The sequence below is a fragment of the Cibotium barometz genome, chromosome 15 (genome assembly GCF_041138505.1).
Source record: "Cibotium barometz isolate CiBa-2024 chromosome 15, ASM4113850v1, whole genome shotgun sequence".
Lineage (NCBI taxonomy): Eukaryota > Viridiplantae > Streptophyta > Polypodiopsida > Cyatheales > Cibotiaceae > Cibotium > Cibotium barometz.
Window position 1 is genome coordinate 42,344,312 of NC_141060.1, and position 18,334 is coordinate 42,362,645.

General features: G+C 39.4%; 1 protein-coding gene across 3 annotated transcripts; it reads left to right on the plus strand.

Moving 5' to 3' along the window:
- Positions 1–13,734: 13,734 nt before the first annotated feature.
- Positions 13,735–17,297, plus strand: LOC147631317 (pentatricopeptide repeat-containing protein At2g03880, mitochondrial-like). Of its 3 annotated transcripts, none has more exons than XM_086809699.1 (3): positions 13,735–14,066; positions 14,165–14,325; positions 14,732–17,297. In XM_086809699.1, the coding sequence occupies exons 1-3, from the start codon at positions 13,995–13,997 to the stop codon at positions 17,235–17,237; spliced, it is 2,739 nt and encodes a 912-aa protein (XP_086665825.1). In that variant the 5' UTR covers positions 13,735–13,994; the 3' UTR covers positions 17,238–17,297. The 3 variants fall into 3 exon arrangements, with proteins under 3 accessions (XP_086665825.1, XP_086665826.1, XP_086665824.1); XM_086809700.1 differs by having other exon boundaries at positions 13,742–14,066; positions 14,688–17,297; XM_086809698.1 differs by having other exon boundaries at positions 13,816–13,967.
- The last annotated feature ends 1,037 nt before the right edge of the window (positions 17,298–18,334 follow it).

Here is an 18,334-nt window from a genome sequence, read left to right on the forward strand (position 1 = left end):
AAGTTTTACGATCCAAGTTCTCAAAAGGCAATTGTTAGTCGAGATGCTATATGCAATGAGCAATTGATGGGAGGTTCGTGGTCCACAGATGATGCTGATGATACAAAAACATTACTCACTTCTTTTCCTTTTCTACTTTTGGACAATGATTTGCATGATGACAACACTCTTTTGATGGATATTGGAGACAAGTCTATTGATGTTGATCCTACGGTTTCAAAGGAGACTGCTACAGATCTTGATATCTATGTTGATCTTCCTATTGAACTTGAGCACGGTGCAAATCATGTATATGATGATGATCTTGAAACCTTTAATCACGTATTGGTGGTTTGTGAAGATCTCTTAACTTATGCAGAAGCTATGTCCTCTCCACAAAAGAAACAATGGAAGGAAGACATGAAAGCTGAATATGAGCACGGTGCAAATCATGTATATGATGATGATCTTGAAACCTTTAATCACGTATTGGCTGTTTGTGAAGATCCCTTAACTTATGCATAATCTATGTCCTCTCCACAAAAGGAACAATGGAGGAAGCCATGGAAGCTAAATATGAGTCTTTGATCTCGAAAGGTACATGGGTTCTTACCAATCTACCTTCTGATACTCCTATCAAATGTAAGTGGGTTTACAAGACTAAAACAAAGGCAGATGGATCTTTTGATAGATTCAAAGCTTGTTTAGTTGCAAAGGGATACTCACAAATTACAGGGATTGACTATCATGACACTTTTTCACCCGTAGTTCGTAGTACAAGCATTCGAGTACTACTAGCTTTTGCAACTCAGTTTGATTTGGAAATACATCAAATGGATGTTAAGACGGCTTTTCTTAATGGAGACTTAAAGGAGGAATTATATATGGAGCACCCTGAAGGATTTACAATTCTCGGAAAGGAACATCTTGTATGCCAACTCCACCGTGCTTTGTATGGACTAAAACAAGCTTCACGATCATGGTACATCAAGATTGCTAAGTTAGAACTTAGAAGCCTAATTGGGAGACTGGCTATAGGGGGAATAATCGCCAACCCACCTACACTTATATATTCATGGAGGCATCTTATTTTTTTACCTTGTTTGGACTTCAAAATTAGTTTTTAATGGTGTGTGTCCTACTTATCATGTCATGTCATATCCTATTTTATTAGGATGACCATGGCTTTCACAAGATCGTTTGTGATAAAAGTTGGTAAAGGGATTGATTACAATTAGTCCTTTTGGGAAGACCGAGTTAAGATAAGGGTAGTGCCTAAGGAATGGATCAAGGAGATTTTTAAGGAGGATACTACAAATTGTGGAGGATATGTCTCTCTAAGGGAGGGATAACGAGCACAAGAAAGGATAGGATGGCTAAATTTAAATAACCACATTCATGGTTGATTATGACTTTAAGAGGTAGGTATCTCCTTTGGAAGATACTAAATGGAAATTAAAACAGTACACACTAACAAAATTGTGCAAAACAAAAAGGATTGGGTGAATATGAAGTACATTAAAGGAATGATTCAAATAGTGATATCATTGATTGGCTATCCACATGAGAAAAGAACGGCGAGACTGATTATCTTATGATAGAAAGTGTAGTTGAAAATAGTGGGAGTGAAGTGAAAGAGGTAGAAATTGTTGATGTAGAGTTAGAAGTTAGATAGTGTAAGAGAGGAGAAAAGGAAGTGTTAGTGTGTATAAGAGATGTTAAGAGTCCATTCGATAGTTGTGGAGAGAATCTGAATCGCTTGAAGTTCGGAGAAAAATGAGTTTGTAGTGACAAGAGTATGTAGTGGAAATTCATCTAATATGGTATAGAGATGAGCATAATCAAAGACTAAAAGTCATAGAAGAAATAGAGAATGTGAATGATGGATCATGGAACAAAAAGTGGGAAAATTGAGAGCTATAATGTAAATGATTTGAGGGAGTTATGTGATGACATAGAAGAAGAGAAGTTGGTAGCCAAAGATTCATTAAGAGAAGCAAGGGTAGTAATCTTGAATTTAGAAATAAATAAAGGCCAAGCTTTATTAGAAGTGTGCCACAGTAAGAAATTAACACAAAAAGTGGATTCTCACCACAAAGGCGAAGCTTTATTAGAAGTGTGCCACAGTAAGCAATTAACACAAAGAGTGGATTCTTACCACAAAGAGGAAATTACATTATTGGAGACCAGAGTTAGAAGAGAAATAGAAGAATGAGAATTACTTATATGCCAACTTAGGGGTAAGGAACAGGCAGTTGCTTACCACAGTAAGGAAAGTAACACAAAAGGTGGATGCTCACCAAACAGAGAGGAAATTGCATTATTGGAGGGCCACACTAGAATAGAAAAACAAGAATGAGAATTACATATACGCCAACATAGGGATAAGGAACATGTAGTTCCACGATAACTTGAGAGATAAAAACAAGCATCTATAGGTGCTTTCAAGAGGGCTATAGCCCTAAATGTGGGTTAAATCTAAACATTAAAGAGGAAAGTAGACTTCTATAAATAAAAAATGAGACATATGGGCACTAAGCTTACTAAAGTAAGCAAATGAGGAAATGCAGCTAACCCCAATCAAATGAGTCCAAACGTATAAGAGATAGATTCAAGGAGTGAAATACAGTGCTATGATGATGTGTCAGGCTAGCTTGAATACAGAGGGGAAGAAAAAGAAAAACGCTTCACTGCTTAATTGTTGAGCTAATGAAGATATAAGAGGATGGAGTTCATGAGAGTTCCATGATAGTGTGCCCTATGTAGCAGTGACCATAGTAATGAAAGATAAAGATAAAGGGATAATAAGGTCAAATCATCATGGTCTTTTAGAAGAAGTACCAATGCATGTCTCTTGAAATATTCCTAAAGTATGTGCTAGAAATCCTTGGTCTAATTATGTAGGTGATTCTGGTACAGAGTTGGAAAATTTTGAAGTATCAAAAGAAAAGTCTTTGGTGATTGGATCTTCATTAGTGGGATCTTATTTTGAGAGTCTCAAAAGTGTTGTAAGGGCAGCCTCCTCAGGTGCACGACTCTACCCAAGGTAAGGATGCTGAGCTCCTAGTTCTCCTCCCAACCACACCAAAAACACTACAAGACCTTCTAGTATCCTTGGACCCCATTATTTTATTGGCTAGTTTCTCTTCACATGTGCCTGGCCACTCTTATTAGTGCCCGATCACCCTAGAGTCTATATCCGATCATTTTTGGCTCCCCTAAACCCCGTCTGTGCCTTTCTCGGAGGGTCGAGCTCTCTAGGCTCCCACTAATTCCATTGTCATGACATTACTCCCCCCTTAAGAGGAGTTTTTTTTCCTCAAAAATGAAATTTGGAAACCTCTTTCTGAGTGTGCTTACCTTTTCCCCAAGTAGAACCTTCTTTTGGTTTATCCTTCCCCTTTACTAAACACTCGTATCGTACAGAGTGTCTAGTTTGACGTGTGATAGTGCTGTGTGTACACTAGACCATGGCCTCGTATGCTTTTGGTGCTGAACGCAAGACTTGCCATTATCAGACCTTGCGATCTATGAATGGTTCTCGGCTGCAGGATATATAGGAAATTGCTTTCTCCTGACAATGTTAAGAGCATTCTTGCCGATCTGAAAATCTTGGACTATCCTGTGCAATGGAGTCCAGTTGTTTGGGATATTGGGTATGTATAGGTGCTTTGACTCATACCTTGTTTTTCTGCCAATTTTTGGGAAGGAGAATTGTACCCAAATGAATTGATTTGGGCCTTCCAAAGATGACCCCATGAACTTCCCCTCGGCACTGCCGTTAACCAAACCATCTGCAATATCGTGGTTTCCAGCACACAACTCTATTGTCATGTTTGGCTTGAGTTGCAAGAGTGCATGCAACCCACCTATGGATTGAGGGTCTTGTGGAATCTGCAAACTCTTCTTGCAAGCACTATGCATTTTGTCTATTGCATGTGGTTGTCTCGATTCTTGGTGGTAGATTTTGGTGTTGTGTTTATCTTTGTCTTTGTTTGTATAGTACAAGTGTGGAATATCCTCTCTTTGTGGTGGTGGTCTAAAGAATGATTCAAGTATTGAAGGTTTAAATTTGTCTGTGCGCCTCTGCGAATTCTGTTGAGAACATTGATGAAGTTGGAGTCATGCTGGCGCATTGTGATCTTTAGCTCGTAATATTTTGGTGTGGTTTGCCAATAGCTCCTAATAAATGTGATTGTTCTTTGAAAATCCATGAATCATGGATAGGGCTTGCTTGGAACAAGTCACCAGACATAATAACATTGAGGCCACCAAAAGGCTTATCGTGCACGTGTTTGATGCAGTGCAAACGACTATCAGCCAGGGAAAAAGTCCTTGAACCTATCAGAGAGATTTTGTCAAAAACAACAAAGTGTAGATCTTTATACTGAGGTGACAATGCATCTAGCTTTTCTACTGACAAAGATGTAGGTGTGTTTGTTAGCAATGGCAAGTGTAGTGCTGAGTGTACATTGTGGTGCCACCTATGTTGAATGCTGCTTTTCCGGTGTAGGCCATGAACAAGGCAATGGGTGAGGTTCCATCATTATGAAAGCCCGTCACATAATGGCATAGAAGGCACTGGACTATCAACAACAAGGTGAAGGTTTTGCCAGTGCCAACTCCTCCAGTCAAGAAAAGACTAAGCGGTTTGTCTGGGTGTAGTCTTTTGCAAAGCATGATGTCATTAAAGATTTGGTATTGTTCATTCAACTTTCTGAGCTATGAGTAGAATTCTGAATTAGGCATGAAAATATAGGTTTTTGAGAGACAAATTAACTCATGCAGTCTTGCTTTTGCCTTGTAATGCATTTCAAGAGCAAGATCATATCTTCCATTAGAGAGCTCAGTGCTAGCTATTTGAGTGTGGGATGAAGAGGCTATGGAGGATGTTTGCTGGTGTTGGTTTTCCTCGCTCAATGGAGACGTTTTAGTGTACTTGAGCATATTGTGCGTGATGATATCAATGTTTGATTGGTGGACATCTTTCCAAAATGTGTAGCATCTTTGCTGTCCACGAAAGGGAGGAAAAGAAGGCATTGTTCTTCGTAGTGATTCTCAAAGTCTTTTTCCTTGTTGTAGTTGATGAATCTTAAAATGTGCTACTTGAGCATATTGTGTGTGATGATATCAATGTTTGATTGGTGGACATCTTTCCAAAATGTGTAGCGTCTTCGCTGTCCACACGAAAGGGAGGAAAAGAAGGCATTGTTCTTCACTGTCCACACAAAAGGGAGGAAAAGAAGGCATTGTTCTTCGTAGTGATTCTCAAAGTCTTTTTCCTTGTTGTAGTTGATGAATCTTAAAATGTGCTACTTGGTCGGTGGTCGGCATGCACTTCCAGCCATATCAATAGGACAATTGATGTACTTTTGGACACAATCAAGCGAAAATATGTCTATGCTTTGTCGGCAATGTCTCTAGTAGATGGCGCCCCTTCAAGAGCAAAGTGCGCTCATCGGGAGGGCCCGTGTTCACAAAAACACAATCTCTTGTGGATGTGGTAAGGGGAAAAGATAACGATATATAAACTGCTTGCTACGAGCTAATTTGTTGAGTGTTCAGAATTGCATTGCCAACCTTCCTCAGGCGCTCAATAGTCTTAGCATTTTCTCTTAACAAACCATTGAAATTGTTCTTTGATTGTTTTTGTCAGCGTGCTGTTCATTTTTTGTCATGTATGAAGTGTAGTAAGCCGCTGCACCATGAGCATTCAAGACGAACTGAATATCTGTGTTTGCTTGCCATAGCTCTGAAAGCCGTTTGTTAAAACTATTCATGTATATATCTTGTGGGAGCCGTTTCAAGAAAATGGTTGGCATGGTTATTGATGATCTCAAACATAAAATGTACTTGTCTTCTGTCATGCGCCAAGGCACTCAAACCATTCCATGAACGTAAGGTTTCTGGAGCAATCCAGCTCACTGAGAGCCTTTTTGATTTTCTTTTTCAAGTCCTTTGAAGGTTGAAGGTTATTTAATTCCCTTGGAAATGGACGCAACAACATTGTTGAAGGCCTTGGAGGCCTAGGAAAGCCAAATCTCTATCCATTGCCTTTGTTCTTGCATGTTTTCTTATGCTGGTGAATTTGTGCAAGTCGAAAGGACTCCTCCAAATCTTCTGATTTTGTGATGATATATTTGTCAACGAATGCGACAATGTTTTCATCTATGTCCTTGTCCAAGGTTGGTGCATTTTCAATCCAAAGAAAACCATGGTCATGCTGGCTGCCACCACGGTTCTAAAACTCAGTGACAACGAAGTAGTCTTGGAGTGGGCCAAGTATGCTGGCATGTGCTTGCAAGAGCGCTTTTATAGCTTCAAAACGATGAACATAGTAACGTGCACAAGTAATGGGGTCGGAGCGAATGAGGCGACACTCAATTGCAGGGGTATTCTCTTCAGGACCTTGCAAGGTTGGATTCAGCAACAATTGCAGACACTCAATCATATGCCTCCATAGTCTCTTAGCTGTAGAGAAAGTGACAAGGAAAGTAGGTGCCCCTAATTGCTTGATCATTGCGAAAAGATTTTTTTTGAGCTTTTCCTTATAGTCCGGAGATGTGCGCAATGCTTTAAAGTCTCTATAACCAACCTTTGAGTGCAAAATTCTTTCAATGTTAGTGTTTAGCTGCACTTCTCTAGCAGTCAAGTGACCGTGTTTAACTTGCCTTTCCTAAGACGAACCCAAATTGATGACATGACCTTACTCACCATAAACTTCATAGTTTTGAAGAATAAGTTATCAATGGCCAATGCAAAACGTCTATCTTGGTGCATGAGTTCCAATTTTGCTATGGTCTGGTATTTGGTTTTTGCGTGTAGGTGGTACTTTCTTGGTTTGCCAAAAAACAATTATGGGAAACACAATTCCTTACAAAGTTCATCTTTGAACATGCTTAAAGGGGAGAAGCCTTTGGATGGTGCAGTGAAACATGAATGATTGAATCATTGTGATCAACAACTTGTTACGCGAAGAGTACAAACCATGGACAAGGTAGTTTGGAAAAGGCTCTTCACTATCATCCTCCATAGTGAAGTCTTCATTGTGGGAGTGGTCAGCATTACCTTGTTGTAGAGATGACATATAACAACTCCAAGAAGGATGTATGGACACTTGATTTGCAATGTATAATGTAGTGGACAACAAGTCTTTTAAAGCTTGCATTGTTTTCAATGGTCTCACAACACCCACCATATAAGAGTGATCATAGCTTCATTTTCGTTTGATGCCTACTAGAACAGAGCCCTCTTTGAAGAACCGTGGCAAGACAAGTTGAGCTTGCTCCACATCGGCCACATAACATTGGCAATGGTGCCTCTAAAGCCTAGTTTACCATTAAAAGCTAGCTCCCAAACTTGAGCAAATGCTATACGAATGGAGACCAAGCATGCCTCAATTGAATCTATGATTTGAACACTAGGAATCGGCACGTTAAAACCGTGAGCTGCCAATCTCGCAAGGCTGGGAGGCACCTGCTTTCGTAGAGCGACCATGCACGTGTTGCACACTTTCAAAGTTGGCGATTCACATAAATGCTCACAATCTTTTGGTGGCTTGACAAGTTGCATTGAGAACATGAGTCTATGACATGATGCACATGAATGCTTTGGTGTATCACTAATGGTTAAAATGTACTTTTCTAAGGGAGTCTTTTTGCTTTTTACTTTTATACTTGTTTGCAATGGTGCGGTTTCCAAGTGTTTTGCCTTGACTTTATAGATTTTGTGCACAATAAAATGCAATGGATGCAATGAAGGACACAATAACATGAATTGTTTGGCGATGTCAACAACTTTGAGGGCAACCATTTCTTGAACAATTTCATCAAGCTTCTTTATTTCACTTTCACTCCATATCGATCTCTTGCGTTTTGCCCTTCCCACCACGAGCATGTGAATAGAGCCACCCATGTCAAGCACACTTAAATTATAAGAGGAATTGTCCCTTTTTGAACCAAAGACAATTACTTTAGGTTTATCATTTTGAGACATGTAAAGAGACACCTCAATACAAACATTAAGCTCACGAGTGCACATGTCAATTAGAGTCATTATAATTGCAATTGAAGTGGAGGAGGTTTCAATGAGTGCCTCAATATCACTACAGCTTACATTTTGCCTAAGATAGTCGATAATGGACTTACATGGTAGCAAGACATCATGTTGATTCGTGAAAATAGCTTGGCAAAAAATTCCAAGCACCCATTTTCTAAATTGATCAAGACTTAAAGATGATTTGACAATGTTTTCATCTATGTCCTTGTCCAAGGTTGGTGCATTTTCAATCCAAAGAAAACCATGGTCATGCTAGTTGCCACGGTTCTGAAACTCAGTGACAAAGAAGTAGTCTTGGAGTGGGCCAAGTATGCTAGCATGTGCTTGCAAGAGCGCTTTTATAGCTTCAAAACGATGAACATAGTAACATGCACAAGTAATGGGGTCGAAGCGAATGAGGCGACACTCAAATGCAGGGGTATTCTCTTCAGGACCTTGCAAGGTTGGATTCAGCAACAATTGCAGACACTCAATCATATGCCTCCATAGTCTCTTAGCTGCAGAGAAAGTGACAAAGAAAGTAGGTGCCCCTAATTGCCTGATCATTACGAAAAGATTTTTTTTGAGCTTTTCCTTATAGTCCTGAGATGTGCGCAATGCTTCAAAGTCTCTATAACCAACCTTTGAGCGCAAAATTCTTTCAATGTTAGTGTTTAGCTGCACTTCTCTAGCAGTCAAGCGACCGTGTTTAACTTGCCTTTCCTAAGACGAACCCAAATTGATGACATGACCTTACTCACCATAAACTTCATAGTTTTGAAGAATAAGTTATCAATGGCCAATGCAAAACATCTATCTTGGTGCATGAGTTCCCATTTTGCTATGGTCTGGTATTTGGTTTTTGCGTGTACTTGGTTCGCCAAAAAACAATTGTGGGAAACACAATTCCTCACAAAATTCATCTTTGAACATGCTTAAAGGGGAGAAGCCTTTGGATGGTGCAATGAAACATGAATGATTGAATCGTTGTGATCAACAACTTGTTGCGCGAAGAGTACAAACCATGGACAAGGTAGTCTGAAAAAGGCTCTTCACTATCATCCTCCATAGTGAAGTCTTCATTGTGGGAGTGGTCAACATTACCTTGTTGTAGAGATGACATATGACAACTCCAAGAAGGATGTATGGACACTTGATTTGCAATGTATAATGTAGTGGACAACAAGTCTTTTAAAGATTGCATTATTTTCAATGGTCTCACAACACCCACCATATAAGAGTGATCATAGCTTCATTTTCGTTTGATGCCTACTAGAACAGAGCCCTCTTTGCAAGACAAGTTGAGCTCGCTCCACATCGGCCATAACATTGGAAATGGTGCCTCTAAAGCCTAGTTGACCATCAAAAGCTAGCTCCCAAACTTGAGCAAATGCTATACAAATGGAGACCAAGCATGCCTCAATTGAATCTATGCTTTGAACACTAGGAATTGGCACATTAAAACCGTGAGCTGCCAATCTCGCAAGGTTGGGAGGCACCTGCTTTCGTAGAGAGACCATGCACGTGTTGCACACTTTCAAAGTTGGTGATTCACATAAATGCTCACAATCTTTTGGTGGCTTGACAAGTTGCATTGAGAACATGAGTCTATGACGTGATGCACATGGATGCTTTGGTGTATCACTAAAATGTACTTTTCTAAGGGAGTCTTTTTGCTTTTTACTTTTATACTTGTTTGCAATGGTGCGGTTTCCAAGTGTTTTGCCTTGACTTTATAGATTTTGTGCACAATAGAATGCAATGGATGCAATGGACACAATAACATGAATTGTTTGGCGATGTCAACAACTTTGAGTGCAACCATTTTTTGAACAATTTCATCAAGCTTCTTTATTTCACTTTCACTCCATATCGATCTCTTGCGTTTTGCCCTTCCCACCACGAGCACGTGAATAGAGCCACCCATGTCAAGCACGCTTAAATTATTATGAGAGGAATTGTCCCTTTTTGAACCAAAGACAATTACTTTAGGTTTATCATTTTGAGACATGTAAAGAGACACCTCAATACAAACATTAAGCTTACGAGTGCACATGTCAATTAGTGTCATTGTAATTGCGATTTAAGTGGAGGAGGTTTCAATGAGTGCCTCAATATATCTACAGCTTACATTTTGCCTAAGGTAGGCAATAATGGACTTACATGGTAGCAAGACATCATGTTGATTCATGAAAATAGCTTGGTAAAAAATTCCAAGCACCCATTTTCTAAATTGATCAAGACTCAAAGATGATTTGACCATGTAGTGAATAGCAATAACAACATCCAAGTTCCAAGGATGCAATGAATGGAAGGTATCATCAAGAGACAATTTACGAAGAAACACATCATTTTCAATTAAAGCATCCATTATCAACAAAATTACATTTGGCTCAAAATCAAGAAAAGCTTTTTCAAATAGCTTATCGATCAAGATTGGCTAAATAAGAAAAAGTTTTGGGTCAAAAGTATGGACAAAGGTTTCTTGGAGTATATGACTGCAATAGGGTAAAGCTAGAGCCACAAGAGCACAAAAAATTATTTTTTTTAGCACAAAAGTTAACCACTTTGAGCACGAGCAAAAGACACAACCTGCGCCTTGCTATCTATAAAAAATTTCCCAAAAACTTCAACTTCTGAAAGAGCCACTCTTAGAAGAATAGGATTCTGATTGTAGAGGTTGAGGGAAGTATCCTCAAATTGCAGCACTTGGTCAACAATTGCGGAAATCAACTTGACAGCTGTGAGAATTCCACTATGCTCTTGAGTAATCAAGCCTTCAATACATGGGACCATCAAAATGACAACCGCTTTCCCACAAGCAAAACCGTAGCCTCCTTCTAGAATTTGGTTAATTTTCATATCTTTGCAAAGAGAACACTTCTTTCTCACCAAAGCATCATTGAAGTTGGTAACAGAAAAAATTCCAACCACCTACAAAACACTTGGTTTGAGAGAAAGCAAAACGACCATACATTAAAGAACCATGCATTCTCTTTACCTCTTGACCATAACCCATTTTGTGTATTTGGGCTAGAAATGCATTCTGAAGAGCAAGCTTTTGTCGCTCACCAAAACTAGGAGTGAGAATAGTGATATCTAATACTGATAATGTATTTGACTTCTCTTTCCATATGCCCACATTGTGCGCAACGTACATAACAACATTTCCAGCCTCAAATTCACCAACAAGTTGATGGAAAAGTGCCTTACGACTATTTACGAAGCTTAACTACAATAAGGAATGAGTTAAAAGGTCGAAAATACAGCCACATGCATTGCTTTTAAAACAAGCATCATACCGTGGCAGGATCAGTCAAGGCAGGTCCATCCGCTACCGTCAATTGATCAAAGGCATTTCCTTCATTCCTTTTCACACTATCCACTTGAAGAACAACAAAAGCCCAGGTTCCTTTTATAGAGGGATAACTAACGGATCTAGCCAAAAATTTCTGAATAGTAGTTTCAGGCATAAAAACTAGGTTGACATCAAATGGCTCTGCTTTAATAATAGACATAGTAGTATCAACATGCAAAGAAAAGCTTGTGGAGCTTCCATCAGAGCAGAATTTTTTGGCACAACTACACTTCCCTCTACCCTTATAAAAGTTTCAGGCTCTATTTTGTCTACATAATTTTTTATGTCAGGATCTCCTACTACAAGTGTTATGGTTTGCAAACTCTCCCTATCAACAAGATCAGCTTTTAAGTATTTTCTAAAATCCTGAGTGCTCTTGTAAGTACCATACTTGTTTAGCATGTTTCCCTCTAATGCAAAGTGGAATTTAGTATTGGTAACTTGAGATATATATAATAGAGGAGGAGTATAGGACGAGAGATTTCCCCTAAATTCAATGACAACTTGCTTTTTTGAAGGTGATTCAAGCGTCGACAAATCTGGCGAACAAGATTTTGATTTAAAACACCACTTAAAACAGATTTTGATTTAAAACACCACTTAAAATAGATTTTGATTTAAAACACCACTTAAAACAGATGACACAAACAATCTTAAAAGAAAACGAATAAGAACAGCACCTCTCTTTTTGTTATCTGGAAAGAGATTTCTAGCTATAAACACTTTTCCCTCATCATCACCACTTTGCTTTTGACCATATAAATGGGAAGGAAACCCACATCAATTTGGTGTCTCAATAGCAAGGGGGGTGACAAGGGCAGGATCTTCAAAGCCACGAAGATCGGATGGCCCAAGTAGCGTAGAAGCCGATGCCCCAACTTGAAAGGAGCCACTGGGAAAAAGTTCTTGTGGAGACTCTTTAACGGCTCACAATTATCAAAGCTGGATGAACCTTCATCAGCAACATTGTCTATTCATAAAGATTATAAGAGTAAGGTATAAGATATAAGATTTCGGTCATAGATTTCTTTTCAGCTCAAGAGAAAACAATTACCTTGGTCATGTTCCATTAATGAGGCCATAGTTAAACTATACCACTTGTCGAGAAGACAAGTTCTCAGCTGTGCAGGAAATAAGTGGGTTTGCAGAAGGAGAAATCTGCAGAGCTAGGGAAAAACAATAGAGCCAGGGAACCAACATATTTGCAAAGTGAGAAATCTACAGAGCAGGGAAAAAAAATAGCGCTTTCTAGTTTTGCAGAGGACTGTCTCTAAAAGCAACACTCAAGAACGCATGATGTTTTTAACCCTCTTATATCTTATATAGTTTTACTGAGCTTCACAACTAAGCATAAAATTATATGGTTTTTTATTTACTATAATTGAAAATAAAAGGTTTTTTTTTACAGTTATTCCCATCTTATAAGATAGACTATTTTCACCAGGGGAAAAAGCAAAAAAGGAAATAAAAAATAAAACAAAAGTTCAGACTAAACAAATCAAGCATATCTAGGAAAAAAAAGCGCCATACATATAATAATAAAGCATTCTGAAAATGGAAAAAAAACCCATACATATATTAAGCATTCTGGAAAAAAAAACAAAAAAATATACTCAAAAAACAATTTCAATGTACCGAAGAATTTATACTAGAAAACAATAAAATAATCAAAGGACAAATTTTAAAAAAAAGAATCAAAAAATAATATATTATAATAATAAAAAATGATACTTGTTATAAACTATTCAAAAATCAATTATCAAATAAAAAATATAAACCTTTGTTAAAATCAAAATTATTGAAATAATAGGGTTTGATATCAAAGTCCATTTTCATTAATTAACACGCCTGAAAATTAACGTGCGCTGTCTATTAAAACAGTGCGCTGTCTATTAAAACAGTATTCGGATCTAAGCCATCATTTCGCCCATTTCTTTAACAGCACTAATTGCATGCAAAAACTAATCGTTCCTGCACTCTGCACTCTTAGTGCATGCTTTCAACACCATGAACCGTTTGCCATTAATCACAAATAACAAAAGACAAACCCTCAGAATCACAACAATGAATGAGGCATCCTTAGCATCATGAAAAGGCCAAGGGAGCATCATCACGGCTCTCTCTTCAAACACCTTGAGCTCGCAGCTTAGGCAGCTTAGCATCACAAGGGAGATCATCACGGGGTATGCGAGATAGAGAAGCGGGCCGCAGCCCAAGGAAATGAGTGGCTTTTCCTTCTTTTATAAAGAACCCTAAATCTTGCCAACGAATTATTAAATGCCACGTGTACTCTGTATGATAACTCTTACCTTCCCATCATTAAACTTTTCATAAGAGAAAAAATTTGTCCCAATGCTATGAAAAAGTATGTGAGAGCCAGTGTAGCATTCTGCTTCACACAAAAAATATATAAATAAATAAATAAATGACACGCCACACGTACATAAATCACCCACAAACATATCAATCCGAAAACTAAAGCTCACATATGCGCTTAACGATTGCAGGCTTCTGTGTGCTTATCGAGCTACCTGCGAAACCCTTCTCTGCAGCCTGTGGGCGGTTCATGCTTCCCTCACTGGTGATGTTGCGGGTAAGCCAATAACATGTGATTGAGCCAATGGCAACACAAGAGTTGTGCAAGAGTCTCCCTACTAATGCTCCCATCTTAAGTGAAGAAGAGCTGAATAAGGTAACCTACATAACCTTGTGCATTCCTGCTTGTGTTTCTTTCCTTTTTGGGTACATAACTCTCAGAAGCTTCGAACCTTGTGTTCCTAAACTCGGCAGGGGTATGCTAGCTGGCCTGATTTACTGCGGACAAACTCTAAGGAGCCTGTATGGAAACCTCCGTGGTTGGAGCCAGAGCTTGTTACATTGAAGCAATGTGGAGCAGCAGAAACCTTCTTAAACAAGGGTTTTCCATCTCCTGTGAAGGGGAATGGCCTCAGGTTTTCCCTTACACTTCTATCTCATTATTTTAGAAATTATGGTAGTTAAACAGCTTCTCACTGATCTCTCACACACACACACACATGTTTATCAGCTTAAATTTGTTAATTCTTTGGTTCAAATTTTTTCTTTGTAAATCTCTGATGACAATTTGGTTAACAAGTCTCCACCGAAATCTCTAATGCCATATCAGTTGAATTGGAACCCATATGTTGTTGCATGTCCCATGTGTAACCCCCTTTTTATGACTCTTTGTCCTATCTGTAACATCTTATGGTGCCTCATTGGCATTAAAGTCTCCATGCCTAGCTTCTGGAAGGATCATAACTAGGTTTACTCTGTTTCGTATCCAATCATGCAGGGATAAAAGTCATGATCCACTCTGTTTCTTACCCAATAATGCAGGGATGCAGGGTATCATGGTCTTTTCAGCCCTTGTATGTCCGTCTTTGCATCATGTTACCATGAGCATCTTAGAGAGGCTCTTCTTGCTTTGCATCACATCAGCCACCAAGAAGTTTGGGTGCCCATGGACATTTTCTTTTACCTTCTGCAGCAATGCATGGTCTACAAGGATCTCGCAGCAGCAAGGGAAGTTTATTGCTTGCTTGTCTTCAACGGATTTGATTCTGATGCTTTCATAGTGTGCCACCTAATCCGCACATATGCTTCGCTCGAGGTTTTATTGGAAGCTGAGAAAGTGTTCATAAAAGCAATTAAGCCAACTGTTTTTTCATGGAGTGCCATCATATCAGCACATGTTAATCTTGGACAAGCCCATCGAGCTTTCGAGCTCTATGAACAGATGCAGATTTCAATGATTGAACCAGATGGGCATGCTTTTGTTGCAGCCCTCAAAGCATGCATTGCAATGACAGCTTTGTTGGAGGGTGAAACAATCCATGCCGATATTGTTGGTTGTGGATTGGATGCTGATGCCTTTGCTGGAAGTTGCTTGGTCGATATGTATGTAAAATGTGCAAGCTTGGAGGAGGCCGCTGTCATGTTTCAGAGATTGCCAAGGAGAAATGTGACCTCGTGGAATGCATTGATTGCAGGGTATGCTAATAATGGGCATGCCCAAATGGCGCTACAGCTTTTTCATCAAATGCAGCAAGATGGTCTTTCAGATCAGGTGCATGAGCATGGGCATGGTCAGGTTGATGTGCAACAAGGTGTGATACCAAATGCCATCACGTACATTCATGTTTTGAAAGCATGTTCGAGCCTGGTTATATTAGAGCAAGGTCAATGGACTCATTCTAACATCATAGCAAAGGGGGTCGAGTCAGAGTTGTTGGTTGGTAATACCCTCATTGATATGTATGGTAAATGTGGAAGTATTCGGGATGCCTGCGTAGTTTTTGATAGGTTACCAAAACGAGATGTTGTCAGCTGGAGTGTCTTAATATCAAGTTACACTCACGAAGGACATTGCTCAGAAGCACTGGAGCTCTTTTGGCAAATGCAAGAGGAGCTCGTTGAGCCTGATCAATTCACATTTGTATGTGTTTTGAAAGCTTGCTCCATCCAAGCAGGCTTAGAGCAGGGCAAGCAGATGCATACACACATCATGGAAAGGGGTTTTGAGTCGGATTTATTTGTAGGTAGCACTCTTATTGATATGTACAGCAAATGTGGGAGCTTCCACGAAGCACGCAATGTGTTTGATGTGCTGCCGAATCGAGGTGTAGTGACATGGAATGCAATGATCTCAGGGTATGTCCAGTGTGGAGAAGGTCAAGAGGCCCTCAAACTTTTCCATCTAATGCAACATGAGGGCATGGATACAGATCAGGCTACATATGTAAGTGTGTTGAAAGCATGCTCAAGTTTGGTGGCTTTAGAGAAGGGCATAGAAATCCATACCCAAGTTGTGAGAGACGGATTTGAGTCAGATCTGTTCATAAGCACTACTCTCATTGATTTGTATAGCAAATCTGGCAATGTGGAGGATGCTCGCAGGATTTTTGATCGGATCTCAAAGCGAGATGTCGTGTCGTGGAATGCTGTGATTGCAGCTTGTGCCCAGCATAATGAGTACCAGCTTGCTGTCAGTTATTTCGAAGACATGCAGCAAGTTGGCTTATGCCCGAACCATTCTACCTTCATATGCATTCTTTCAGCATGCAGTCATGCATGTTTGGTCAATGAAGGATGTGTTCTCCTCAAGTCGATGAGAGATAGTCATGGCATTGTGCCAACTTTAGAACATTATGATTCCATGGTGGACCTTTTTGGCCATGCAGGATGTTTGGAAGAGGCTGAAGATTTGCTTGAGACTATCCCATTTGCACCTAATCTCACTGAGTGGACATCGTTGCTTAGTTCATGCAGAACACATGGTAATGTCAACATAGGAAAACGATGTTTTGACCACTTTGTCACCATGGATCATGCCAATGCTGCTGGGTACGTGCTCATGTCCAACATCTATGCCCATGCAGGCATGCAAGCCTTTGCCGAGGAAGTGGAGAAGCTGAGAAAGTATGCAAATGGTTGGAAAAAGCCAGCCAAGGCCTTCATTGAGATCAACAATCATGTGCATGATTTCTCAGTGGGGAGCAAAGCACACCCCCAAAGTGATGATATCTATGCAAAGCTGGAATTATTAAGCGTGCAGATGAACATAGAGGGATATAAACCTCGTGTTGACTTGGTTCTAAATGCAGATCAGGACAAAGAGAATGCCTTGTGTGGCCATTGTGAGAAGCTGGCCATAGCTTTTGGACTTATTTGCACACCAAGTGGAACGACCCTCCGAGTATCGAAAAATCTTCGAGTTTGTGCTGACTGCCACAGTGCCACTAAGATAATATCCAAGATTGAAATGCGAGAGATCATTATAACAGATGCATATAGGTGTCATCATTTCAAAGATGGGTATTGCTCATGTAAAGATATTTACTAACCAATTCTTTGATTGTAAGGTAAAAATAACCTTAATTTGGACTTGCCATTGAAATTTTAACTTTAATATGTGTCTGTGTGTGTGTGTGTGTGTGTGCGCGCACGCGCATGCGCACCTCTGTGCCCTCCTTGACAAGGCTTGTCTATGTCTGTGTGCTGGTCATGGGTTTTCTTTACATCACCCTCATGCTTCTTCGTATTTTTTAATTAATTGTGAGACAAAAAGGAACAACATTTGGTTCTGTGCACAGCCTTCTTCAAGGGTCCTCAATTTTGACATAAATCAACAGTTCATCATGTTATGCTAGCCTGTCTCATTTAAGGGGAGCCATCAACTCTTTTTTAATGTCTTATCTCTTAGATCCTTCAAAGATGCCTTTAACTGTTCTAGAGAAATTTTTACCTTTTACTAGGGTAGTGAAAGCATAGAAAAAGGTGTTCACACAAGGAGGTGCTTTGGGGATGAGGGCACTGCTTTGGTGGATGATAATTTAATATTTTAAAGACATTTAGTAGTTAATATATGCTAATTCTTATAATTGAATACCTTGGAGTGTGGACACTTGTAAGAATGAAGCATTTTTTTTTCCATGAGGTCTTATTCCATTCTTGTTCGCACATGGGAATTTCACCCGGCCTATACACACCATACTAACCTCACACACCCGAGTACCACAAGGGGGTACCACCCTTGCAACGCCCAATCCTACCAAAGCTGTGTAGGGTGCTCACGTAATCGACCGAACGACTAACTTGCAAAATGAAGCAATAATTTGAGGTTAATTATCTTTCAAATAGTAACAAATTGTTGAGAATATTCCTATACGCAAAGAAAATAATTTTAAGCCTTTTATAATCCTTACCCTATACTAGTTTTGATGAAGATAGTACCTTGAAGAAATTTTTCCCCCCCTTCTAAAGATGCTCTTGTGGATTATTTTGACCTAGGGTCAAAATAATCCACATCTTTTATAGGTAGAGGGAGAGGAAGGGGACCTGTTCTTCAAGGTTAAACCAAACCTTCACCTTGGTAGACAATAATAAGCATAGTTTAAATCATTTTGATAATGAAGAACACACCAAACTCAATCGAAACGA

Excerpts from the sequence above, each read along its gene's own strand:
- LOC147631317 (XM_086809698.1), top strand. The coding sequence starts at position 13,863 with ATGCGCTTAACGATTGCAGGCTTCTGTGTGCTTATCGAGCTACCTGCG. Across the intron at positions 13,968-14,164 it reads CCTCACTGGTGATGTTGCGG|GGGTATGCTAGCTGGCCTGA; the intron begins GTAAGCCAATAA and ends TAAACTCGGCAG. Across the intron at positions 14,326-14,731 it reads GTGAAGGGGAATGGCCTCAG|GGATGCAGGGTATCATGGTC; the intron begins GTTTTCCCTTAC and ends CCAATAATGCAG.